The 26,903-nt window shown below is 42.4% G+C and overlaps 1 protein-coding gene across 9 annotated transcripts in view; it reads left to right on the top strand.

Moving 5' to 3' along the window:
• The first annotated feature begins 305 nt into the window (after positions 1 to 305).
• The window catches only part of ARHGAP21 (Rho GTPase activating protein 21), a 130,160-nt gene continuing 103,562 nt past the window's right edge, over positions 306 to 26,903 (top strand). For 3 of the 9 annotated variants that reach the window (XM_070802087.1, XM_070802085.1, XM_070802079.1), the window contains exons 1-2: positions 306 to 511; positions 1,886 to 2,322. In XM_070802087.1, coding sequence (XP_070658188.1) covers positions 2,242 to 2,322 — 81 coding nt within the window. In that variant the 5' untranslated portion in view covers positions 306 to 511; positions 1,886 to 2,241. Of the gene's footprint in view, positions 512 to 901; positions 923 to 1,031; positions 1,055 to 1,338; positions 1,660 to 1,885; positions 2,323 to 9,443; positions 9,562 to 26,903 lie in introns of those variants that run through there. The other 6 variants (XM_070802086.1, XM_070802088.1, XM_070802084.1 and 3 more) reach the window with 6 other exon arrangements.

The following is a 26,903-nucleotide window of genomic DNA, read 5'->3' as shown; positions in this document are numbered from 1 at the left end:
CACCGACCCCCGCCCCAGGCTAATCCCCCTGCTTCAGCGTCTGTTCCCGGGACCATATTATTCAAGACAGAAAATATTCAGCCCCAGAGCCTCCCCTGGGGAGGGGAGGGGAAGGAGGTGGAGTGGGAGGAGGTGGATCCAGGGAGGAAGAAGCGAGAAATCCGCCCCCGGGAAACAGCTCGGCGCGGCTGCGGAGCGGAGCAGTTCTGTCACTTGGCGATCGCGGGCGCCCGAGCGCGGCCCCGGCCCGGCCCGGCGAGGCGAGGGGAGAGTCCGGCGGCCGCCGCCCCGCCCCACGCCCTCCCGCGGCGGCCGAGAGCCCGGGGCCGGCCGGGGCAGGTCGCGGCGGTGTCTGGGAGCGGTCGGCCGGGGGCGGCGGCCTCGGAGCGCGGCGGCGGTTGGTAGCGCCGGCTCGTCCTCCCGCTCGGTCCGCTGTGCGCCAGGCGTACGGGGCGCGCCGTCCAGGGGACCAGCCGGGCCCGGTGCGGATCTACTCGGCGCGCTTGCTCCGGTGCGTGTCTGCTTGACTTTCTGCCTCGACGGACAGGGCGCAGCGCCGGCAGGCGGGTGGAGAGGGAGAGCCGGCTCGCCGCGGGCTCCCTCCCTTCCCGCCACCCCGGGCCACCCCACCCGGCGCTGGCGCGGGGCCGGAGAGAGTGGTGGCGGGAGCCCGGCGGGGGCGGAGGGGCCGCGCCCGCGTGTGCGGAGCGAGGGAGGGCTGGCGGGAGGAGGGAAGGGCACAAAGGCCGGCGGCGGGCGCCGGGGTCCCGCCGGCCGGCCGTGGAGGAGGGGCGCCTCCCGTGCGCTCATGAATATTAACCGAGCCTGCGGCCTAGCGCGCCCCGGCTGGGCCCGGCGCCCGGCCCGCGTCCCCGCCGCTCGCCGCCGCCCCTTGGAAGCCGGGCCAGGCGGGGCGCGGAGGGTGAGCTCCCTCGTTTTTGGCTTTTCCCTCGGGTCTCCCCACTCGTTTTTGAAAGTACATATTTGGGCCGCCCTTCCCGGGAGATCGCGCTCCCCGATCCGCCTCTGGAAGGGGCGGAGGAAATAGTGGTAGGTGGGTGGTGGTTTTCTTTTTCCAAAAAAAAAAAAATTTTTTTTATTTTCCCTAGGCTGCCCCGGGGAAACGGGACGATCGTGTCGAGGCGTAGTTTGGGGCGCGGCAACTAAATAAAAGTTGCTGGGGCTGCGGCTTCATTTCTGTGGCTCCGGAATAATGCCCCGGAGAGGGACTCCCTCCCGCCGCTGCGCACACCTCCCCGCCCGGCCCCGCGCCGTCCCCGCCCAGCCCCGCCGCGGGCCAAGGAAAACAGCCGCCTCCTCGGGGACACCGGCCGGTCGGGGCGGAGGGCGGAGGGCGGGCGCCCCAAGTCCTCCAGGCCGCCTGGAAACGCCGGCAGAGCCGCTGGCAGCATCCGAGCCTGATTTTTTGTTTTTATTTTAGGGAGCTGGGGAGGTGGCGGGGAGCAAGGCGTGTTTTTGAAAAAGTATTCTCCCATTTTAGCCTCGTGGGGACAAAACTTCTGTAAAGTCTTCTTATCCGGGTGATGCAGAAGAACATAAGCTCCCTCTCATTTGCCCAGAAAATACATGAATTTAAATGCACTTCAAAGGGGAATGTTTTTTTTCTTGACGGCTGCACAAAGTCCGAGCGTGTTTGAGGTAACCATCGTGCCGTTCTGATGTTTCTAATTTCCCCCTTGATTTAAAGATTTCCCCTCCCTTTCTTTCTTATTTTGTATGGGAAGATTATTTGATCTTTTGATTCATCATCATGGACCGAATTATCTTTCCAAGTGTTGGAAGGGCGAGCTTGGAGTAGACGCGTGGGCAAGGCCAAGGTCAGCGTCTGGAGAAAGTTCATGTCCTTTAACTTTTCCCTCTTTAGGAAAGATCTCTTTGGGAGAGCCTTCACGACGCGCTAGCATTGCTCTCGGGCTTGGGAGGAGCGCTAGGAACGAAGGGGACCGCTTTCTGCAGTTGGCCTCACTAGCTGCCCAGGAGACTGGTCTTTGTTTTTTACGTCTGGAGAAATGGACGAAGACGGTGAAGGCCGTTGAAGTCGGAAGAAATCATCATCAGGGCATTTGAAAGGCGGCGCTTCATTGAAACCTTCATTTGTCTCAGCAACCCTGCACCCTCTCGGAACCTGGTGTGGAATTCTTACCTTCTTGGTGCATGGTGGCATTTCCCTCCCAATGTGGACTCCCAAGGGTTGGTCCCTTCTTTGTAATTTGAAATGAAATGATGGCCACACGTCGGACTGGTCTGCCTGAGGGAGATGGTGACACCAAGCTCAAGGCCTGCGGGTCCCCCACCTGTGAGGTAAGCGCAGAGCTGACATCCCTGCCCAGCTGTGTGGCTTGTGTCTTTGAGGTGTCTGTCCTGCCAGTGGGGGGCGAGGGTCAGCTGCCTTGGGGGTCTAAGAAGATCGATCGGCTTTTGGGGCTTTGGGCTGAATGGTGGGAGCGTCCCAGCCTGACTCGTAGGGAGGTGAAACCTTGCCCGGTTTTGTTTCTTTTGCAAGGGCATTTTCCTTACTTTGAAGTGTCCCTATTTTGATCATCTCAGACCACAGAATTCTTCATTTTTAGGTAACTAGGAATACCACCAGCTTGTTTTCCTCCACTCCCCACCCTCTGGTAGTTTTGATGTAGGGCTGGACAGGGCTTGGCTTTGTATATTTCATGTCTGTATCCAGGGTTCCCGCTGGAGATTGAGAGAGGGCAGCTGGAATCCTTGTTGCTCCTGGACCACTTTCTCTCTCTGACACTGAGGCCGGTCCTGCCTGCTTGCTGTTGCTGTGAATCTCTGCTTTGGGTAGAAAAACAAGTCTTTTCCCTTGGACGGTTTAGGCACAGCTTTGGAAAACGGCTTAACAGAACTGTCATTCCAACTGCCTTAAAAATCTCCTGCCTTCCCTGTTCTGTTTATGCCCTTCCTTTCACTGCTTAGAAGTCCTGTGAGTGTCAGCCTGAGCCGTCAGGTGGCTCGTACTGCCTTCATACCAGCGTCTTCCGAAGGGCCCAGAAGATTTTACACCAGGCTTCCTGAAATTTTTTGAGCAGGCAGGACAGAAATAGAAAAGCCGTGTACTGATGGCACCCCTATGCTCTCTTGCCTCTCTTGTCTTTTTTCCTCCTTATTTTTGGTGTTTTTTTTCTATAATGGCTTCTTTGTGTTTACTTTGTTATTGATGGTTTCTGTAATTAGGTTCCTTTAGGCTTTGCTTTTGAGATGCCTATGTTTTTCTGGAAAGGTTGACAATTACTTTAGATAATAATTACATCTCCCAGTGAGACATCACTCTCATGGTTTATTTTGTGCCTTGTGTTACATTTTAACTTCCTGGTCATTGAAACTGGGTCTAATTCTAAGTGTGTGAGTTTGGCATTTTGATAAAAATGACTCAAGTTACGTTTTTGCTGGTAAAGCAGCAGAGGAGCTTGCTTCATGCAGCTGACCTCGTACTGGATTAGAAAGTTTATACAGAAATCACGGTGAGCTAGATCAGTGTGCCATTACTATACAGTTGATTAGGACTACAGTATAGGTTTACAGTTAGAAACAGTGTTTTACTTTTCGACACCTGCAAACACCTGCTTCCAGGTAAAAATGTGATTAAGTATAACACCACAATCCTCTGATCATGGTGAACCATAATAACGCCTTTTGGAAGGCCTAGTGATTGCTTAATGTGTATTGTTGCTCCATAATGATAGGTACTGTGGTCCTGAAGCCTCATTTGTCATTGACTCCTGAAGACTTTAATTAGCATGCTATTTTGCATTATATTTGCAAGAACTAATGTTATTTGATTTTTTTTTTTTTTTGTCATTTAAAGGATGTCCCAGAAACCAAGAATTTGTAATAGACACATCTTGTCCTTGGCTAGAAGGCAGTTTCCAGTTGCAAACTTGGGTTTTATTAACAATGACAGTTATATATCTTTTAAGGGTGGTGAAATTTGTTTTCATTTAGACCTTACTGCTGATGTAACCATAGTATTTCTAGTTTGAGAGCCAAGGAAATACTGTATTGTCTGTATTTTGCTCATTTAGAGACTGTACACAGTAGTTTGATATTACACTCAGGTGTTGTTTGGCTTTTTAAACAATAGGCAGATAGTTTGTTTAGATTCTATATGGAAGCAGATATAAAGGGGCTCTGTGTTGTCAGAAAACATTTTAAAATCTCAGGATGGGGGGGAAGTTGTATAATTATTGTCTGTTTAGTTGTCTCTTATACTCCCGTGCATATTAAATTTTGTGAATATTTAATAAAAAGAGAGTTGCCATTGAAATACTTTGGGTATCAACTTTGGGCTGATAGATATTTAGGTTTTCGAATACCACACTTAATTTTTGTGCTTAATTTTGTTAGAAGAATTACATTCTGGAGCAGTACTGCTATTCTTTTTAAAATTTTAAAAATCACTAGCTAAAAAACTAACAAAGAAAAAAACAATAGGCACGTATATTTGAATAATAAATTTGTGTGTGTTTTTACTTAACCAAGAAATGAGAGTATATATCTTAATATTAATGGTATTAGCCAAAAATTAACTTTCCAGCACAGGAGAAATCAATATAGGGAATTAAAGGAGTCCCTGTCTTATGCCTTATCTAATTGACTAACTCTACCTGCTATGAGTAAGGTCTGTTGCTTTGTTGAAAAACAGTTTCTTGTTTATCTTAAATGTTTAGAATTTAATTGTGTTGCTATGTGGATAAGTGTAGGCATCACCTCCTCCCCCCAAGAGCATATTGAAAAGGTAAAGAACAAACAAATAACAAACAATCCTTTTCCAGTAAAGAATTGTGACACTTTAATAAAATATATCCAACATCCAATACAATAAGGATAGCATAGATGTCAAGAGAGATGTATTTGAACATCTAAAGATCTGTATTTCAAAATTCATTCACTCTAAGCCAGATAAGGGTTTCTTTGGGGGGGGTGTGTGTGTGTGTGTGTGTTGTGCAGACATATGTGTAGGCTGATCTGTGATACCTAGCCTTGAATAACTTTACTCACAAAATCACTTTGTATAGACTCCTGAATCCTCTGTGGTATTACCTTTTTTTTTTTTAAATATCACATAGCGTTTCTTCTTTATGGCTCAACTTACTTTTTTTTCTCTTTCTTTTCTTTATAGGCAAAGCTCTCTAGGTCATATTGGTGTCCCCATTTCTAACAGTTACTTCATTTTTAATGTCTAGTCTGCGGGGTTGTCCAAGTGTGTAGCACTTTCACTGTCCATTATTAGAACAATCTTAGTTACTCATGCAAATTAACTTAGTTCATTTTATGTCTTGCTTCTTCACCTAGACTAAGAGGATTCTGTGACGAAAAGGTACTGTAAGCTGATGAAAACTGTTTGTTAGTTGGTTTTGGAACAGTATTTAAATGATAAAATAAGGCATTTTCTTGGCAGGAACTCATTCATGTAAAAATTTGCACTTTTGCTCTTCTTTCTGAAACACTGTACACTTTACTTTTATCCCAGGCTTCCCCGTTCCTTCTCAGGCTCTCCCTCTGTCCATCTCTCTTTCTCTCTCTCTTTAGGCTGCTTCTTCCTCTGCTGCCTCTTGCCTGTTGGTTTTTACTGGAGCCCGGTCTTTCCACTCCTCTTTTCTGTCTCCCTGGGTTTCATTTTACACTCTTCCAGGGCATTAATCTACATGCCTGTGATTCCTAGTTTACAACTCTATCTCAGATTATATGGCTACTCTCTAGACCTAGATAGCCAATTGCCTATTTACCCAAAAGCTTTTTTGGGAGATAGGCTGCATGCTTTTGAAATTCAACAGATTCTACTCTAACCAATATCCTGCCCTCTCCCTGACTTCCTTCTTTCAAGGACTAGCCCTGCTCGTTATCTATCCAACCCAAAACCCAGCCTACCAACTCTGACCCCTCTCTCTCCTCCTCCCTCCTGTCAAAGTCTTGTTGAGTCTACATTCCAGGTCCTGCTGCCACTCCCTGAGCTCAGGTCAGCGGCATCTCAGTGATGGTGATGAATCACCGGCCAGGCTTCCTAGCAAGTGGCCCAGGCTCTCTGCCTTGCCTCCTTCCAGCTCTGACCTGCCTCTGTAGCCAGAGGACTCCTCCTGAAATAGAAAGCGGATCATTGCATTCCCTGACCTAAAACAGTTTTCTGGCTTCCCACTGCCTTTGGAAGAAGGCTCAGACTCCTGAGAACATTCTTAAAGGACTTCTGGCCTGCCTTCTTCTACTCATCTGTGACCTCTCTGTGCTTCCTGTGCTGAATGATTTCCAGTTCCCTCCAAGGCTGGTGGTTTAGTGGTAAAGAACCTGCCTGCCAATGCAGGAGATGTGGGTTTGATCCCTGGGTTGAGAAAATCCCCTGGAGGGGGAAACAGCAGCCTACCCCAGTATTCTTGCTTGGGAAATCCCATGGACAGAGGAATCTGGAGGGTTACAGTCCATAGGGTCACAAAGAGTTGGACATGACTGAGTGACTGTACAACAACCAGGGGCATGACAATCTCTCTGTCTTCCTTTTAGGTCCTTATAAATCCTGTTTTTTTCCCAGGTTTCCTTCCATTCTCCCCTCTTCCATTGCCACCCTTCCCTGGCTGAGTTTTACTCTCATTCTGGTCTTTTCTTCAACATCACTTCCTCAGGAAAGCCCTCCCTGACCTTCCAAAACCAGGTTAGTTGGCCCCAGTGCCTTATCCTCCAACACCCTGAGCTTTCTCAGGAAGATCACTTACTAGTTTATTTATATATATTCCCCTGGATTGAAGTCCCATGAAAACTGGGACCATGTTTGTTTCTAGTGTGTGGTGCATAGTAGGTGCGCAGTAAATGTGTTGAAATAATGAATGAATGTGCGGAAAGGGCTTTAGTTTTTATTAACAGTTATCTTAGACCCCAGCACACTGTACTGTCTTGACGGTCCTCCTGCCTCTCTGTTCCCGCCTTCTCAGTCCTGGAAGTTTCCTTGGCCTCTTGACCTGTCAAGTCTTCATATACCTTAAGGCTCAATTTGACCCTCTCTTCTTCTCTCCAGACTCAGTTTCACAGTTTTAAATATCAAGGATAAGCTGGTCATTCATATACATACATATATATACAGGTATTTGTGTGTGTGTGTGTTCACCCCGACTTTGCCCTTGACTTTGCCCTTGAATTTGTGTTCCCCCATCCAACTGACCTGCCCACTCGCGGGCTAAGAAGCCACATCCCAAACCAAATTCCTCCTCCTCTCCAGCCCCTCCCCGTGCCCAGCTTCCCCATCTGCTCTTTGACTCCATCCACAGTCTTCCTCATCTTAAGCAATAGCAGCCCCACCCTCCCAGCCCAGTGGCTCCAGAGCAATCTTTGTTCCCTCTTTTTCTCTCTGGTGCCTCTCATGCAGATCTGACTGCCGCCGGCCCCTCAGCCTAGCCCACCTCACCTGCCTGCGGTCTGTCCCCACGGTCATCTGATGGACCTTTCAGAAGTCAGGTCCTGGCACTCATTTGTTCTGGTTCTTCTAGTGGCTTCTCATCTCTCTCAGGATGAAAAGGCAAGGTTCTCAGAGCACCTGGAGAGCCCTGGACAGACTACCCTGCCCTGCCCTCCCTGAGCTTGCCTCCTGAACGCTCCCCACTTCACCCCACCCTTGCCATCTTGGTGTGCCCCAGAGCCTTCCCACTGGATGCTGCCTCCTTGGAATATTGTCCCCTGGTGTCTGCAGGGCCTGCTTCCTTGTCTCCTCCAGATTTTCTCAGAAGTCATCTTCAGGGAGAATCTCCCCTCCCTGCTCCCCATGACACCACCTGCCTCCTTCCTCGCTTCACTTTTCCTCCCTGTCACTTACTCTCTATCTGACCTGCTTGTCCCTCTGATTTTGCTTATGGGTCTGGACAGATGATGTATGTAAGTGTTAAGAGTACAGTTCGTTTGGTTCACTTGGTATTTTCTTGTGCCTGGAAAGGAATCTAGCACATTGTAGGCCTCAAATATTTTTTCAAATGAATGAATGAAGACTTAAGGAAAATTTCCAAAATGTTCTTGAGTTTACATGTAGGTGTGCAGTATGTGAATTCTTAATTTAGATTATACAACAAGGTGTAGTGTGAGATGTAGGGTCTTGCTCAGACCTCCATTTCCATTAGGATGGCTGCTCACGTCTTTCTTCTTTGGGAAGCTGGTAACCAAGTAACAGTAACCAAGGCAGTGTGTAGTATAAATGTGTGAAGTAATTTGTGCTAAGGTAAGATACTGGTAATTAACAGACTAATGGGTGGGGAATCAGATGGGTGGCAAAACTATAAAAAGGAAATACGGTCATCCCTCTGTATCCACAGGGCATTGGTTCTAGGACCCCCTACCCTGTGGACCCCAGAATCCTCGGATGCTCAGGTTCCTTATATAAAATGGGGTGGTATTTGCATATGCCCTTAACATCTTCCTTTATACTTTAAATCCTCTCTCAATTACTTATAGCACCTCATACAATGTAAGTGGTATGTAAATAGTGGCCAGTGTGCAGCGCATTCAGGTTTTCTTTTTAGAACCTTCTGGAAAATTTTTTTCTGAATATCTTTGTTCATTGATTGAATCCACAGATGCAATACCTTCAGATACAATGGGCCAACTGTATGTCTGAGGTTTTCTTTTTTAAAACAATTGGCCAGTATAGGAATGCTCCTTATGCTTTTCATATTTTTGATGTCATAAACATTTCATTGCAACTTTAAAAATGATCACAACTTTGACGATGGCAAAATGTTAACAGTTGTTCATTCTGGGTGGGGAGTATACTGGAATAGTATTATTTTTGGAATTTCTCTTTTTTGTTTTAATTCCAAAGTTGCAATGAAAAAGATAGCATTTACAGATTTAAATAGGTAATATATTATCAGTCTTGTCAAAATCTGGTTTCTAGCAAAGCTACATTGCTTAAAATAATACTTAGACATTTTTTGAAAAGGATACACATTACACAAAACAATACTTAGACATTTTTTAAGAAAACATGTCTTCTTTAAAGTCAGCTAGATTCATTGTAGGCTACTGATAGTACAATATAACATAACACTGTTACTTAACTTGAAATGTGTGCTCCTTCATATACCTGAATCTAAATGATGGAACACCATTGTATAGCAGAAGCTTTACACTGCAAGTTTTGGTGAAAAGTATAGCCTGTTGGAATTAAGAAGTGTGGGAGCAACAGAAGGCTAGAATTGGAGGTATAGAGTGGGACCCCTCTCTAGCTGTCATGTCTAGCTCCGAGCTGGGTGCCCAGGTCTAAGAAGATCTCTCTACACATTGTTGGTGTTTTGTAGCATTCAGTCCTTCCAAAGGAAACATTTTATGAAGACCTTGTGCCTTGCTTACAGAATCTCTAACCCTTTCCTCATTTCTTTAGGTCACAGAATCTGATACAAGCGTGATACTGAATTTCTTTTGTTCTTTCCTTTGTGAAGGGACCCATCATCTTATTATATTTAACAACATGCTGATTTAAGTATGGGCCGTGCTGAATGGAGATGCACAGATGCTGTTATCAAATGCAGCTATTTTCTGTTACAGAAAGACCATATGGTAGGCACTTGTTTTTCTCTCTGGTTGATGTGATTACATTAGTAAAATGAAAGGATATTGGACTTAGATTGTCCTAGTATTTATTTAATTTTAATTGACCATAAGGCATTAAATGCCTTAAAAATATTATGAGCCATCTATATATTCTGTTGGTTTGAAGCAGGAAGACGTCTTCACTCAAAAGCTCAGTTTTGGATTGCTTCCACCAAAATAATTTTTTACTTTAAGTTGTCATATTCTTAAAAAAAAATTGAGTTATGCAGATAATTAATTTCACAAAAAAATCTGGAAGATAGCCTTTTGTATCTCTAAGATAATCCAAAGGTGAGTTGATTTCTGTACTATAGGTTTAAGAAGTTTAGTGTGATGGAAATTGCTTTTTAGAAGTCCTCTTTTTTCTAGTTATCTGTTAACATGGAAAGAATTGCACTGTGTAGATTTGTGAATAAGAGAATGGATTTAGAACCCAAATTGGATATTTCTGAAATATTCATCTATTTTGGGGAAAGTTTTTAGGTGGATCAGAAAAACTGTAATCAAAAAACAGTGAGTTAAAGAGCGTATTTCCTTTTTTCCTTAGGCCAGCTACTGTTGAGCCTTCCTTTTGTTTGATACTGGGCGTGTTCTTCATTCAGACTTGGTTACTTATTGCCTTTTCCCCTGGTGGCTTATCTCTGTTCTGAATAGACACCTGGCATAGTTATGAGTGGTGGTGATATGTATGTAGTCTGTTTACAATCCCACAAATTCGTTTTCCTTTTTATAACCTAATGAAGACATAGTCGCTTGACTTACACTGATTGGTTCACCTCATTAATCTTTAATAGATCTTGACAGGACTAATATTCTTAAGAACCGCTTGATTTTTTTCCTTATTCAGAATGGAGAGTATCCTTAAATATTAGGAGCTAGAATGATCTTGGGGATTAATAGTCTTTTTTTTTTTTTAACCTTGAGATATCTAGATGTTTTTAATTCCCAGTGTTTTCCTAAAAATTCTATATTTAAAAGAATTTGTGTTGGGACTTCCCTGGTGGTCTAGTGGTTAAGACTCTCTGCTTCCAAGGCAGGGGGCTCGGGTTTCATCCCTGGTTGAGGAACTAAGATCCCACATGTTGTGTGGCATGGCCAAAACAATAAAATAAAATTTTAAAAAGTCATTGAAATTAAATTTTGAAAAGTCATTGGAAAAAAAGAATTTGCATTGGGTTCTACATACTGATTTCTGGAAACATTAAATACTTAGTAAATGTGATGGAGAGGAAGTACTCTGGGCATCCAGGTTAAATAAGATCTTTATTATGATGTTTTTAGGAAACTGTTTTCAGTTTACTTATTTTTTCATTTAATACTACATTATAGAACCCTCCTCTGCTTATAAGGGAAATATATATATATATACACACAATCAATTTTATAAATGGAGGAAAAGAAACTCTTAAGCACTGTACAAAGATATTCAAGAGAGATTAGATTTGTTTTATGTGGCTATGATGAGTAGAACTAGGATCAGTTAGACAGACAGGCCAATTTCCAGAATTCAGAAGAAAAATTTTTGTTAAATTAGAAGTTAACTGAAATTGAATGTGTTTCTCACAGAGGTGGGATGACCTTCTGTTTTACAGGATTACAGAGGGGACTCCTGCTTTGGTAGGAATTTAAATCAGACAAATCTGGATGATCATTAGAATCCCTTGGACCACCTTTCAAACTACAGGTTCTTGTCCCCATCATTATGTTAATGAATCAGAATCCTTGGGGATGAGACCCCCAAACCTTTGCTTTTTAAAAAGTCCCGTGGTGATCTTCTGAGTTTGAGAAGAACAAAACAAAATGACATTCAAGGTCTGGGTTCTTAGGGCAGCCTGATTTCAGAATTGTTGTGACCAAATTGAAATCAACATAAAGAAAATAATAAAAATATGGGGAGAAAATTTAAATGATTGTAAATCAGTGAATATTTCAATCTTAAAATTATAATCACTTTCTTTATATAATCAAATGTATTTCTATATGTCATTAGTATAACAAAATAATATTCTTTTCAAATAAAGTAAACATGTCAAAAGAGCACTTTAAAATTTGACAGTAATAGGTGTACTTTTTTGTATGTATGTTATACTTTCTGTTGTTGTTATACTTTAATGAAAAGTTAAATATTTTAAAGTGATAGAGCTCTGCTTATATCAAAACTGTTGTTGTTACTTTTTAGACTTATTATAAAAATTATTTGTTTCATGTCAGTTCCAGGAAGGCATATTTTCTTTAAGCAAATAACCATTAAAATGATTTCACTTGCATCTTATAATCATTTGTTTATATTAACTCTTCATCAAGAATAGGAAAAGTTAACAGTGAAAGAAAAAAATGTCTTTCTTTACCAAAGTATACATTGTGAAGGGTTTAAGAAATCATTCCAACATAAATCATAATAAACTAATCATTAAGCAGATAATTTCTCTTTACACACCCTTCTCATTTAATACCAACGGCTGTTCTGTCTGTCCATTGAATCCATCTTGTCTTTTGATGTCACTGATTTGTGAGATTCTTTGGATAGTGTGCTACAAAGACAATCTGAACTAATAACAAGAGTCCAGCTGCCAATTCTGCAAAAGAAGCAGGATTTCTTGAAGTCAGTGAAAGTGATATTGCACAAGGAGCAAAAAGCTACTCATAGAGTCAGACTGAGACCAGTGAAGAGATGCAGAGAGCATCATCAAGGTTGATAGGCTTCTCAAGAGAGACTGATTTGAATTCAAAGGATTAAGGGAAGCTTTGGGAACACTGATGCCCTTGAGGGCATTTACAAGTATGGAGAAGCGACGCTTTCCTCTGGGCAGTGATGCTTGGTTTGGACCCCCTGTCTTAAGCTCTGTTTACCAAGGGACCTAAAAAAGTGGGTGTGAATCTAGAAGAAGGTGGTGAATAGATTTCTTTTGTGCTTTCTAAGTAGAGACAGTGCCACTAAGAGCGAATAGAAAATCTTACCTTCTCTAGTTGACTTAGAGATAAAGCTCTTTACCCAGAGGTCCAGGAGTAGCGTCTTTAAAAATCCTGCAGTTGTAATATTTTTAGATGTACAAACACTTCAGAGTCTGAATATTTTAGATGTCTCCATTTCTTTTTTTAGAAAACCCCTTTAACGAGGTACAATCGACATGTAAAATGCTGTATATATTTAATGTATACACTCAGTGAATTTGAGGGTAAGTTATACACCTATGAAACAATTCCCACCATCAAGGCCATAAACATATTCCTTACCTCTCCAGTTTTCCTCCCACCCTCTTTATTAAGGGACTTCTTGGTGGCTCAGATGGTAAGGAATCTGCCTGCAAGATGGGAGACCTGAGTTTGATCCCTGGGTCAGAAGAATCCCCTGGAGAAGGGAATGGCAACCTACTCCAGTATTCTTGCTTTGAGAATTCCATGGACAGAGGAGGCTGACAGGCTACACAGTCGGTCCATGGGATCACAAAGAATTGGAAACGACTGAGCAACTAACACTAAGTCACTCTTTATTATTGTTGGTATTATTGCAACATGTGTGAAGCCTACTTAATATAAAAAATCTTCCCCCTTAGCAAATGTTAAATATGTCGTCGTTTAGTTCCTAAGACCTGTCCGACTCTTTTGTGACCCCGTGGACTGTAACTCGCCAGACTGCTCTGTCCATGGGATTTCACAGGCAAGAATCCTGGAGTGGTGTGAGCAGAACTGCAATCCCTAGCTGAGACTGAGATTGACAGAACTTCATCGTTTATGGCAGCTGTAACTGCATCTGCTCTGGACCAAGGAGGAATGCAAATTCTCTTCAGTTCAGGAGAGGAATTTGGAAGGAGAATCATTTTTCCATGTTTAATCCTTGGCTACTGCTGCCATTCTTGGCTGTCTTTTCAGTTGATCACCATAATCTTTGTATCTAACTATTACTTTCAAATAAGTTACTCAAACATTATGTTTGGATCAAGTGGGATCTCTAGGAAAAAGGCAGATATATAAAGCCTAAAATATATATATATATTCAGGAAGCATAAGGATACCCAAAAACACATGGCTTAGAAAATGATTATTATAGAAATGCTTGATTTCTATAAACTCCAGTGACGTGTTTGTTTGGTATGGATTTGGCAAGCAAAGAGTTCGTCTTTTCTCGTTGGCTTTGAATTGACAGCAGATAAGACGGGCATCTTTTGGTAACCCGTGAAAAGGATTTTGAATGTCAGAAATCAGTTCGCAGGATAAATGAATGAAGAGGAAAAACATAAAGTGTCCATGTCAGGATTAAAAGGGGGGCACCATTCAGAGCCCACAGACATTAAAAAGATAAAAAAGGGAATATTTGAATAACTTTATGCCAGTGAATTTGACAATTTAGATGAAATGGGAAAAGTCTGTGTAAAATTCTGACACCGATTCAGAGGGGGATGTGTGTGTGTTGGGGGGTGGTGATGGTGGGGTTTTCCTCACCAAGCAATTCTCTGATATCAGAGAATTGAGAGTCCTACAATTCAACTTAATCGGATGCTGTCTACCCAGATATAGAATCAGATCCTCCAGGTTAAGGGCTCAGTCCCTCAAAACTTCCCCGTTCCTGCCCCACCGCCTCCCTACCTTGTGCAACTTCAGCGTCCAATTGCAAGTCTAGGTTGCCACCTGAGTTTTTAACCTACTGACTTAGATTGTTGGTTCCAATGACCCCTTCCTTGGGTTCAGTTAATTTGCTAGAGTGGCTCACAGAACTCAGAAAAACATACTACTTACTGGATCATGGGTTTTATGTAACATGGGACAGCCAGTTAGGAAGGACATACAGGGCAGGGTGTGGGGGGAAGTGTGGAGGGCCCACCCCCTCTCCATGTGCTCCACTCTCCCCAAATCTGCATATGGTCACCAGCCTGGAAGCTCTCTGAACCTCAACCTTTTGAGTTTTTATGGAGGGAAGATGGTGGCCCTTGAGTAGAGTCTTAAAGGACACGCAGAAATTTCTGAAGCAGGTGGTGGCAGAATGTTGCAGGCAGAGCGAACAGGATGGCAGAGGCAGAGTGTGAGAGAAAGATAAAAGAGGAAACCCACCGAAAGATGAAGAAAAAGTCATACTAAAATAAGCACTTGACAGTCTATACATAAATTTCCATTTAAGATTTTCCTCTGCCATTGCTTCTGAGTAAGGACGTATGTATTGTATGAATGAAACACACAACTTGGAGTTTGGAACTGATTTTTGCTGCTTTTCTTTCCAGTTCAGACTGTTTTTGAGACATTAAACTTCTCCATAGAGGACCTCTAGTGTATTTGGTAACAAGAATCTGATTTTTTTATAAAAGCTCGATCTAGCTAGCTGTAAGCAAGTAATTTTTGTCAACCTGTAATATCTGTGAATTCTCACAAGCAATTGGCCTAAGGACCCTGAGAAACAGTGATATTGGTGACAGTATTTTTTTTTTAAGCTTTCCTTTTAAAAAGAGTTAAATCAGATAATTCTCCTTGTTAAATATCTTAACGTATTCTGGTTTTGTAGCTGCCTTCATTTATTTAATCTCTGCTTCATTTCCTTCCTCTACTATTTTATAACCTGTAAAACTGCTGGGGTTTTATGGTGTGGTTTTGCTTTTCTATAGATACTCTGAACAGGCAAGGTCAGGAAAAGTGAATTTGTCTTGTCTTTTTTTTAGATTAGCTGCATGTATTTGTTTGTCTGCCAACATAGTCTCAGATTCCTCTTAGGGAATCGAGGTACTGCTGGTGTTTAGTCGTTCAGCTGTGTCTGCCTTTTTGCGACCCCATGAACTGTAGCCCACCAGGCTCCTCAGCCCACCGAATTTCCCAGGCAAGAATACTGGAATGAGTTGCCATTTATTTCCTTCTCCAGGGGATCTTCCCAACCCGGGGACTGAACCCTTGTCTCTTGCATTGGCAGGTGGATTCTTTACAACTGAGCCACGTGGGAAGCTCCACGAGGTTGTATAGTTTATTATTTATTTTGCCTATCAGAATAAAAAGTTAGTAGTCCTTTGATTTCCAGCATACAGTGTGTATCTATTTGTCTCCAGTTTTGTGTCACATCCTTTTAATATTTTTTATTCCTGTTAGAATTTAGATATTTATGCTCTTTCCATTAACCTAAATATTTATTTCATCTTGATATACTGTTTATAAGAGCTAGACTGTAAATCTGTTTCCTAGACACATACTGGAGAAGGCAATGGCAACCCACTACAGTACTCTTGCCTGGAAAATCCCATGGACGGAGGAGCCTGGTAGGCTGCAGTCCATGGGGTCGCGAAGAGTCGGACACGATGGAGTGACTTCACTTTCACTTTTCACTTTCTTGCATTGGAGAAGGAAATGGCAACCCACTCCAGTGTTCTTGCCTGGAGAATCCCGGGGACAGTGGAGCCTGGTGGGCTGCAGTCCGTGGGAGCCTGGTGGGCTGCCGTCTGTGGGTTTGCACAGAGTCGGACACGACTGAAGTGACTTAGCAGCAGCAGCAGCAGACAACATACAGTGAAGCAAAGCAGACTTCAGAAAATGTTTTAGGGTTTTCAGAGAGAACACTGAACCCCTACTAATTACCATAATACTGATCATTTACCTTGTTTACTCCTCAAAACAACTCCATGACATGTCTACTATTATTATATCCATTTTAAGCATGTGGAAATGGAGGTACTGAGAGCCTAATTAACTTCACCAAGGTTACACAACCAAAAGGGGAAGACAGAAATTTAATGGATAGTGTGTTAATATGACCATAACAGCTTCAGTAGAAGGAAGAAAAAAAATTTCAAGGAGAAAGTCTCTACTTTGATTGAGATCTACTGGTTTCACCTAGATGGAAATAGTTTGTGTTCCATTAGCTAAATGGTAAACAGTTCAATGGCAGATTGATAGACAGCTTGAAAATTTTGTCAACCCTCTCTTTTGTCTCTTGGCAACCAGAGAACCCGATGACTTTATGTCTTTAAAGTGTCAGCTTATGGTACACAGATGACTGGCCTCTTCTGTTGCTTCAGTGTATTAAATTCCTGAGCTAAAGCCATGTGCTGAATTTATTGAGTCTCAGGAATGGTCTTTTAAGACTAAGGTTTGGAAGAGAACTTTCTGTGTATTTTAAGTTTCTGCTTACCCTTTCTCCAGAGTGGGAGTTGGTCATATATAAGACATATTTTGCTGAAGAAAGCCTGCAGTTCGTTTACAGCTCAGTGGCTGTGCTAGGATTTAAGGTATAGGTGCTTCCGCATGTGATGTCTTATTGTCCCATGCGCAACGTATGTTCAGAGCAAATGGCAGGTCCGCTGTCCCCTGAAGATACGTGGAATCTGAAATGTTTTCAATTTGTTCATGTTCATTTTACCTGAGATGCCTTCCCCATGTCTCGTCGTTTATGTAAACCCCACACTTCCTTCCAGGGCTGGCTCACATTTTAAATACTTGCTTAGAAAGCTTTGTCTCCCCTTCGTTGCAGTAGGTAGAAAAGATGTTCTGGGAGATGGTCTTATGCTCTGTACTCTTCTTGCCCTGTTGTTCCTTTTTTTTCCCTTCTGAACTCCTTGCTGTCCTGTTACCTTTATTTCCAGCGTTGTTTGTACAGATCTATAATCCATCATCCAAAATCCTTGAGCTTTTCAGAATTCAGAAGTTTTCAGGTTTTAGGAATGTGTGATGATGCAGGCTATGAGACAGCCCGCAGCTATCAGAGTAGTCATTTCTGCTGTAAAATGTATGAATATTTATTTGTGTCAGGTTGGGGCAGGTCAGATTTCACTATCAATGAGTTGCAAAAATGTTTTGACTTCCAAATCTGTTTGACTTTTGGGAGTGTAAATATAAGATTATAGGTCCAGATTGCCTGATTTTTTAGAACTGTAAACTGTGTATGAATGTGAGAGATGGACCATAAAGAAGGCTGAGTGCTGAATAATTGATGTTTTCTAATTGTGGTGCTGGAGAAAACCCTTGAAGAGTCCCTTGGACAGCAAGGAGATCAAACCAGTCAATCCTAAAGGAGATCAACCCTGAATATTCACTGGAAGGACTGATGCTGAAGCTCCAACACTTGAGCCACCTGATGTGAAGATCTGACTCATTGGAAAAGACCTTGATGCTGGGAAAGATTGATGGAAGGAGGAGAAGGGGATGACAGAGGATAAGAGATTTGGATGGCATCACCAACTCAGTGGGCAGGAATTTGAGCAAACTCTGGAAAATAGTAATGTCTCTGCTTTTGAATATGCTATCTAGGTTGGTCATAACTTTCCTTCCAAGGAGTAAGTGTCTTAATTTCATGGCTGCAGTCACCATCTGCAGTGATTTTGGAGCCCCAAAAAATAAAGTCTGACACTGTTTCCACTGTTTCCCCATCTATTTCCCATGAAGTGATGGGACTGGATGCCATGATCTTCGTTTTCTGAATGTTGAGCTTTAAGCCAACTTTTTCACTCTCCTCTTTCACTTTCATCAAGAGGCTTTTGAATTCCTCTTTACTTTCTGCCATAAGGGTGGTGTCATTTGCGTATCTGCGGTTATTGATATTTCTCCTGGCAATCTTGATTCCAGCTTGTGCTTCTTCCAGCCCAGCGTTTCTCATGATGTACTCTGCATAGAAGTTAAATAAGCAGGGTGACAATATACAGCTTTGACGTACTCCTTTTCCTATTTGGAACCAGTCTATTGTTCCATGTCCAGTTCTAACTGTTGCTTCCTGACCTGCATACAGATTTCTCAAGAGGCAGGTCAGGTGGTCTGGTATTCCCATCTCTTTCAGAATTTTCCACAGTTTATTGTGTTCCACACAGTCAAAGGCTTTGGCATAGTCAAGAAAGCAGAAATAGATGTTTTTCTGGAACTCTTGCTTTTTCCGTGATCCAGTGGATGTTGGCAATTTGATCTCTAGTTCCTCTGCCTTTTCTAAAACCAGCTTGAACATCAGGAAGTTCTTGCTTTTGAACTGTGGTGTTGGAGAAGACTCTTGAGAGTCCCTTGGACTGCAAGGAGATCCAACCAGTCCATTCTGAAGGAGATCAGCCCTGGGATTTCTTTGGAAGGAATGATGCTAAAGCTGAAACTCCAGTACTTTGGCCACCTCATGTGAAGAGTTGACTCATTGGAAAAGACTCTGATGCTGGGAGGGACTGGAGGCAGGAGGAGAAGGGGATGACAGAGGATGAGATGGCTGGATGGCATCACTGACTCGATGGATGTGAGTCTGGGTGAACTCCGGGAGTTGGTGATGGACAGGGAGGCCTGGCGTGCTGCGATTCATGGGGTCGCAAAGAGTCGGACACGACTGAGTGACTGAACTGAACTGAACTGAACTGAAAGAGGAAGGAAAGAGAGAAGGACAAACCAGCTAAAGGTTGAAAAGAACTGGTTAAAAATAAGCCTTCCCACAGCCTCACTTTTTAGATTCTGAGGCCTTTGAATCTGACCTTCCTACTTAGACTCTGAATAACCTCGCAACTTTGTTTCACCTGGCTTTTTGAACTTATTTGCATTGAAGGCTTTTTCAAAGATTCTTTAGGTGGTCCTCTGTGGGCATGATCCCAGAAGATCCCAGAAGCAGTGAGAAAGAATGTTTGGGAGATCAGCTGGAGGCACTTGTGGAAGTCCAGGAGCAAGCTGATGAGAGTCTCAATATAGGCAGTGACAGTGGGAATGGAAAAGCGAGATTCACTATAGATTTTACTCGAAGTGCTAGAAGTTGGTCACCGTACGTGAGAAGTAAGGAAGAGGGAGTTGGGAGGACTCTGGTTTCTGTTTGCCTGACCAGGGGAACTTACGGTGAGCCTTTATGCAAAGGGACAGGTTGTGAAAGGGAAGACCAGTTCCATTTTGGACATGTGGTCTAAAGGTTTGTAGGTGCGTGTACTTAGTGAGAATTCAGACACATAGATTGGGAGCTTGGGAGAGAGGGTAGGGTTGAAGAGAAGTTTGGAAGTAATTCATAATGAAAATCATGAAGGATAACATCATTTAGGATAGTATAAGATATGAGAGGTAGAATTCTAATTGAGACAGGAAGGAAGCCCATCTTAAGAATAGTGGTAATCATTTATGAAGAAGGAAATGGCATCCTACTCCAGTATTCTTACCTGGAAAGTCCCATGGACAGAGGAGCCTGGCGGGCTACAATCTGTGGGATCACAAAGAGTCGGACATAACTGAGCGATTGAATATCAGCAATCATTTATTAGGTGTCTGTTAGAGACTGTTTCAAGTATGTTACAGATACTATGTTATTTCATATTGAAAACCTCATGAGAGCAGGTGTTGAAATAGTCTCCATTTTACAGCCAAATGAGTTGAGGCTCAAAAGTTAAGCTGTTAGCTCCTGTTCATTCATTTGTAAGCGGCAGTTGAAATGATATCTGTTTTACTAAAAGTCTAGGCTTTTCTTTTTTTAAAACATGAAAGAAATGGTCAGAGAAGTAGGTTGATGCTGCCTCAACCTAGTGTCGGGAGCTGGCTTGTCGTGGATGTAGTCTGGCATGCTTGATTATGCCATTTTCCCCAAGTTGTGATTTCAGTGAATGTATAAATGTGAGCCTGTGATATCCAGAAAGAAGGAAAAAACAGTAATCTTTTTAAAAAGCAAGTGATCATAAGTATAGAATAAGACCTTTCGGAAGAGGCTGTCCTTCTTGATGTAACAGAGTGAGTGTAGCGTCTTTCGGAAGATGGTGTTGTTCTGCCCGTGAGCTATTGCTGCTTGGACAGGAAAGGGGGGGGGTAGATCCTCCTTGCCGGTCGCATCTCTGCAGAGCTCCGGGAACAGGAGCTGAGTCAGAGAAGACGCGCAGGCTGCGCTGCAGGCAATCATGGCCCAGTTCAGGATCTTAGACTGCATGATCAACCACAACTGGAGTTTATTGTGCAATCTCTATTGTGCATGGAGTGGTCAGGTTTGTTGGATATGTGTATATATATTTGCTTTTTTAATTCAAAATTGCTTCAATATATTTTAAAAAATGCCAGTGAAAATGCTGGCTATGAAATCACTGTCTTCCTTTAACAGTGAAAAAGTAATCTTTAGACTATGACTTTTTCTTGAAATACTTGTTTGGCTTGGTGTATCTCAACTCTCATCATCTGAATTTCTCTAAAAGAGTTAACTCTGATGAGACTTTATTTGGAAAGCTTTCAGCATGGGGGAGGGGAAGTTAGAACAAATTACTGAAAAAATAAAACTAGGAAAAATTAAAGCAATAGAATTGAGACATGATGAATCTTAGACTTTTTAGAGACATTTAATATTATATCTATGAGAAGGTTGGCAAGATTTGGAATGAGTTGCTTTTTAACTAGTTTTTCATTTTTAATGAAATAATAGTTCTTCATTTCTTTCACTTTGGGATTAAATGTAAGTTTATTTTTGGATTCTGTTACTAGTCTACTACATAGCCTTTTGAGAAAATAGTTATTCTGTGATAGAGAAACTTTGCCAGGTATTTTTTTTTTAATGGCAGTTATCATATGCTTTTGAGTTTTCTCCCCTAGGAAGCAAAAGCTGTTGTTTCTCCCTTCAACCTTCAATCAACATTATTATCAAGTAAAGTCTGCTTTTGTAATTCATAAATAATATTGTTCATATTTAGCATAATAGCTTCTGTTACAAAATAGAAGCCTTATTGATATCTTCTATTCCAGTGATCAGTGAATCTTATGAATTATTTACCTCATAGAATCATTCATCACTGTGGATTTTTGTCTTTGTTATTTTAAAAGTTCCTTAGTATTGTTTCAAATTTATTAATAGAAGCAAAACTGAATTTAAAATATTGAAAGCAGTGAATGATATATGTACCAATCCCCTCCCCCACCCCCACACACGTACACCCTCTGTCATTTCTTAGTCCCCCATAAACATTGCATTAATGGAAGTTTATGAAACATGAACTTAGTTCCAAGTGGGACTTTGGGTCTCTGTACCTTTCTTTATATCCTATTCTTTTTGTTCTGGAATGGTGGGAAGATATTTTCATGGTTTATGTTGGGAGCAATAGACTAATGTATCAGAGACATTAGAGATGGAGAAGGTCATTTAGTCTACATTTCTTCCAGCAAGAGATTGATCCCTCAATGCACTTTCTAGTTCTTTCCCTAATGGATTTACATTACCGTAAAAATACGGATTTCAAATGGCTACTAGAGAATAAAAGAAGATAGATACTGCAATTATCTTAGCATGTAAAATTCATAATGTCAGGAGCTTACCAGAGCTGAAACTTTACATTAAAAAAAAAGAGTGTTTAGTCACCAGTTTGCCCCATCACTAAATTTATTGGTCTCATCATCAAAAAACTTTCTAGTTTGAGATCCAAGACCTTGTCAAGACGTCTTCATTGTAATTAATCCTAAAGAAATATTTGGGCTGCAAAAGAATCACGGGATAAGTTGATCCAGTAAGTCAGTAACCGAAAGTGTGTTGACCTGGGCTTTTGCAGGATTGCTGCTGCTACTTACCGTGTGGTTTAGACCTGTTAATAGGCCATTTAGTTGCTAGCATGTCTCAGAAGAAGAGTTTGCAGAACTTAGCATGAAGAAGGGCTTCCCTGGTGGTTCAGATGGTAAAGAATCCGGCTGCAGTGCGGGAGACCTGGGTTCGATCCCTGAGTTGGGAAGATCCCCTGGAAAAGGACATGACAACCCACTCCAGTATTCCTGCCTGGAGAATCCCATGGTCAGGAGCCTGGCAGGCTACAGTCCACAGGGTTGCAAAGAGTCAGACATGACTGAACAACTAAGCGCAGCACAGATTGAAGTAAAACTGGCATGTGACCACTGCTGTGGCTTTTATGTCACCACCTAAAGTTTTTGGTGGAAGTCGTCAGCTCGATGCTTTGGGGTCTAGACAGTTTCCATGAAAGGGTAAAGGCAGCTGGGGAGAGTCAAGTAGAGGACGCCTGGGCCTGGAGGAGACTGTGGCTAACTGGGGATTCAGCTTCAGGAGATGGATACCTTGTTGGACCTATTGTTGTCACATCAATGAGTTTTCAAGAGAAACTAAAATTTTGCATTTTTGTGCGCAATTCATGCTAATTTAAAAAATGTTGACTGATTCAGATTTTTCAAAACACTGAGACCTATGCAAAACGTATCTGTGGTCGATGTGGCTCTCAGCTTTCAATATGTAACTTCTGACTTAGAGAAAGACTTAGGGCAATGGCTGGATTTATTTGAGTTTTATTATGAAGCTAAGCTGCCCAGGGATGCTGCTGAACACCTTTGGAAGCTTGGGGTGTTAGTAGGGAGTGTGGGAGAGGAGAGGAGTGAATGAAAAGGCAGGATGAGGGAGGAGCTGGTTCTGTGTGTCTCCGGCTTCACTCACTCACCTCTGCTTCCTTTTCTAATAGTACCTGCGTCATGGAGCGCTGTGACGGTTCATGAGGTAAGCTGGGTGCACTACTTCACACAGTGCGTGGGTAACCACTCGGTACATACTTGCTGTCATTAATGTATTCTGGCTTGATACAGTGTACCTAGAGGTGATGCTCTGGGAGATTTATATTGAAAATAAAAAGACGGGAGTAAGGGGGCTCCATTAATTTAATGTTTCAGTTCAGTTCAGTTCAGTCACGTCTGACTCTTTGCTGCTGCTGCTGCTGCTGCTGCTGCTGCTGCTAAGTCGCTTCAGTCGTGTCCGACTCTGCGACCTCATAAACGGCAGCCCACCAGGCTCCTCCGTACCTGGGATTCTCCAGGCAAGAACACTGGAGTGGGTTGCCATTTCCTTCTCCAATGCGTGAAAGTGAAAAGTGAAATTGAAGTTGTTCAGTCGTATCCGACTGTTCGCGACTCCATGGACTACAGCGGACTCTTTGCGACCCCATGAATCACAGCACTCCAGGCCTCCCTGTCCATCACCAACTCCTGGAGTTCACTCAGACTCACATCCAGTGAGTCAGTGATGCCATCCAGCCATCTCATCCTCTGTCGTCCCCTTCTCCTCCTGCCCCCAATCCCTCCCAGCATCAGAGTCTTTTCCAATGAGTCAACTCTTTGCATGAGGTGGCCAAAGTACTGGAGTTTCAGCTTTAGCATCAGTCCTTCCAATGAACACCCAGGACTGATCTCCTTTAGGATGGACTGGTTGGATCTCCTTGCAGTCCAAGGGACTCTCAAGAGTCTTCTCCAACACCATAGCTCAAAAGCATCAATTCCTCAGTGCTCAGCTTTCTTCACAGTCCAACTCTCACATCCATACATGACTACTGGGAAAACCACAGCCTTGACTAGACGGACCTTTGTTGGCAAAATAATGTCTCTGCTTTTGAATATGCTATCTAGGTTGGTCATAACTGTCCTTCCAAGGAGTAAGTGTCTTTTAATTTCATGGCTGCAGTCACCATCTGCAGTGATTTTGGAGCCCCCAAAAATAAAGTCTGACACTGTTTCCACTGTTTCCCCATCTATTTGCCATGAAATGATGGGGCCAGATGCCATGATCTTAGTTTTCTGAATGTTGAGCTTTAAGCCAACTTTTTCACTCTCTACTTTCACTTTCATCAAGAGGCTTTTTAGTTCCTCTTCACTTTCTGCCATAAGGGTGGTGTCATCTGCATATCTGAGGTTATTGATATTTCTCCCAGCAATCTTGATTCCAGCTTGTGCTTCTTCCAGCCCAGCGTTTCTCATGATGTACTCTGCATAGAAGTTAAATAAGCAGGGTGAAAATATACAGCCTTGACGTACTCCTTTTCCTATTTAGAACCAGTTGTTCCATGTCCAGTTCTAACTGTTGCTTCCTGACCTGCATACAGGTTTCTCAAGAGGCGGATCAGGTGGTCTGGTATTCCCATCTCTTTCAGAATTTTCCACAGTTTATTGTGTTCCACACAGTCAAAGGCTTTGGCATAGTCAAGAAAGTAGAAATAGATGTTTTTCTGGAACTCTTGCTTTTTCCATGATCCAGTGGATGTTGGCAATTTGATCTCTGGTTCCTCTGCCTTTTCTAAAACCAGCTTGAACATCTGGAAGTTCACGGTTCACGTATTGCTGAAGCCTGGCTTGGAGAATTTTGAGCATTACTTTACTAGCATGTGAGATGAGTGCAATTGTGGGGTAGTTTGAGCATTCTTTGGCATTGCCTTTCTTTGGGATTGGAATGAAAACTGACCTTTTGCAGTCCTGTGGCCACTGCTGAGTTTTCCAAAGTTGCTGGCATACTGAGTGCAGCACTTTCACAGCATCATCTTTCAGGATTTGGAATAGCTCAACTGGAATTCCATCACCTCCACTGGCTTTGTTCATAGTGATGCTTCCTAAGGCCCACTTGACTTCACATTCCAGGATGTTTGGCTCTAACGTTTAGAGTTGTAAAAAGAATACCTGTAAATAAAATGCATGCTCGTGTGTAAAAACTGGCAAGTATGAGTTGATTTACTTAGTTCAGTACAATTCCTGTTGATACTTTGATGTGTTTGCTGCCAGCTTTCTTTTTCCTATGCACAGTGTTTTCTCCCTCTGTGTGTGAGGGGCATTTTATAAGTTGTAAGCATAATATGCACATTTTATCTTGTTGGGATGTCGTTTTTTGTGTATGTGTGGTATCATTTTTAATGGCTGTAGAATATTCTAGCCAGAGGATGGATATATATATATATACACACACACATATATGTATGTGTGTATATATATACACATATATACACACACATGCATTTGTAACATTTAATATTTTATATATATAAATAATATAATTGTTTATCTGTTGTTGGAGATGTAAATTGCTTCTGTTTTTTTGCCATTGGAAATAAAGTATGGTGAATATTTCTGTGATTCAAATTTATTTTCCTGTTTAGGATCGTTTTCATTGGATACGATCTCAGACGTGAAATTATTGGGTCAGAGTGATGCATAACTTTAACAAAATGCATTTTGGATTAAGAAGATCTTAGCAAAGTATTCTTAAGCTTTGTGAGAGATGAGTGACGTTTTAAATTTTATAGACAGCAGTACTGTTAATGTCAACAACAGCATTCGGAAGGGAAGAATCCTGTGTTTTTTTCTCTCTTTTTCCATGTTGGTACATGAGAAATTTTAGATGTTCTTATCAGCATTTAGAACTTGGGGCTGAATGTGAACAGCAGAGACAGATAGCAGGAGTTGGGTATTAAATCTTCGTGTTGATGACAGCCTGTCATCCTAGTTCTGGATTTTCCCACAAGTCCACTGATAACATTGCACCATTCTGAAGGAAAACTCGGAAGCGCCAGGCATGGGAGATCCTGGCTTTGCCATTCTTTGTGTATGTCCGTTTAGAGCTCACAGTAGGATTCAGATCAGCAGCCAGTCTGATCCTGTTAAACATCTGAACGTTGTTACTCTATTCATAACGTTCTAAGTCTATAGTTATTCTCTTCTGGTCTGGGTCCCCAAAGACTGCCCAGATCACTCAGCAGAAAAGCCTGGGGCCTTATGTGGTGTGCGTGTCTTCCTCTGTGGTCACCATAACCCTATTTCCACTCAGATGTTCCCCTTCTCACCCAGGGCTCTGTGCACTTCAACCCCATGACCTTTGCCCTGACTATCTGATTCCCTCTTCCAGAAATGCTTTTCTCAAAGATCTGTGCCGAGTTTGCTGCCTCACTTTCTTTAGGTTTTTACTCACCTGTCCCTTTCTCACTGAAGTGTTCTGTTCAAATTTGTTATAAGTGTTACGAAGGGGAAAATAATCATATCATCCAAGAAGATCCATTTTTTTTCCTTTGAAAGAAAATTAGAAGAATGATTAGAAACTTTATTATTTCACAGAATAGTCATTCTGTTGATATATATATATGTGTGTGTGTGTGTGTGTGTGTATATATATATATATATATAAATCTATTTCAAGGAAGAAGAGCCAGAGAGGAATCCTGGATTGTTTCCTTGAATTGGAACCCAGGAGAAAGTCATTCTGAGGATCCTGGCTTAAGGTTTTCCTCCCTTCTATGATGAAACAAAATGGAAGACAGAAAGAGAGGCTGGCAGAGAACTTTATAAAAATTTTTAGAAAAATGTATTGCTTCTCCCTTGAGCCTCTCTCCATTATTAAGAAGTAGTTGGTAGCCTAAGGTTCACTTTGTTCCTTAGAGCTGTTAGAACCAGTCGCTGCTTCTCACACCACTCCAAGGAGGCTTTCCTTTGGTAACCGAAGGAATTGGGAAATAGGCCTTTTGACACTTAAGCTACTCTGTATGGTCCACAGGCCCTCAGTGTCTGTGCTCTCAGAGAAGCTTGTAGGAAACTTTCAGACTTTCAGGGCCCTGCCAGACTTAAGAATTTCATTTTAATAAGACCCTCCAGTGATTCTTCTGCACTTTAAAGCTCCACCTGGAAAGAGCTAAAGCTGTTTT

Source organism: Bos indicus, chromosome 13, assembly GCF_029378745.1.
Source record: "Bos indicus isolate NIAB-ARS_2022 breed Sahiwal x Tharparkar chromosome 13, NIAB-ARS_B.indTharparkar_mat_pri_1.0, whole genome shotgun sequence".
Taxonomy (NCBI): Eukaryota; Metazoa; Chordata; class Mammalia; order Artiodactyla; family Bovidae; genus Bos; species Bos indicus.
Note: the sequence above shows the minus strand (reverse complement) of the source record. Positions and strands in the feature narration are given on the sequence as shown.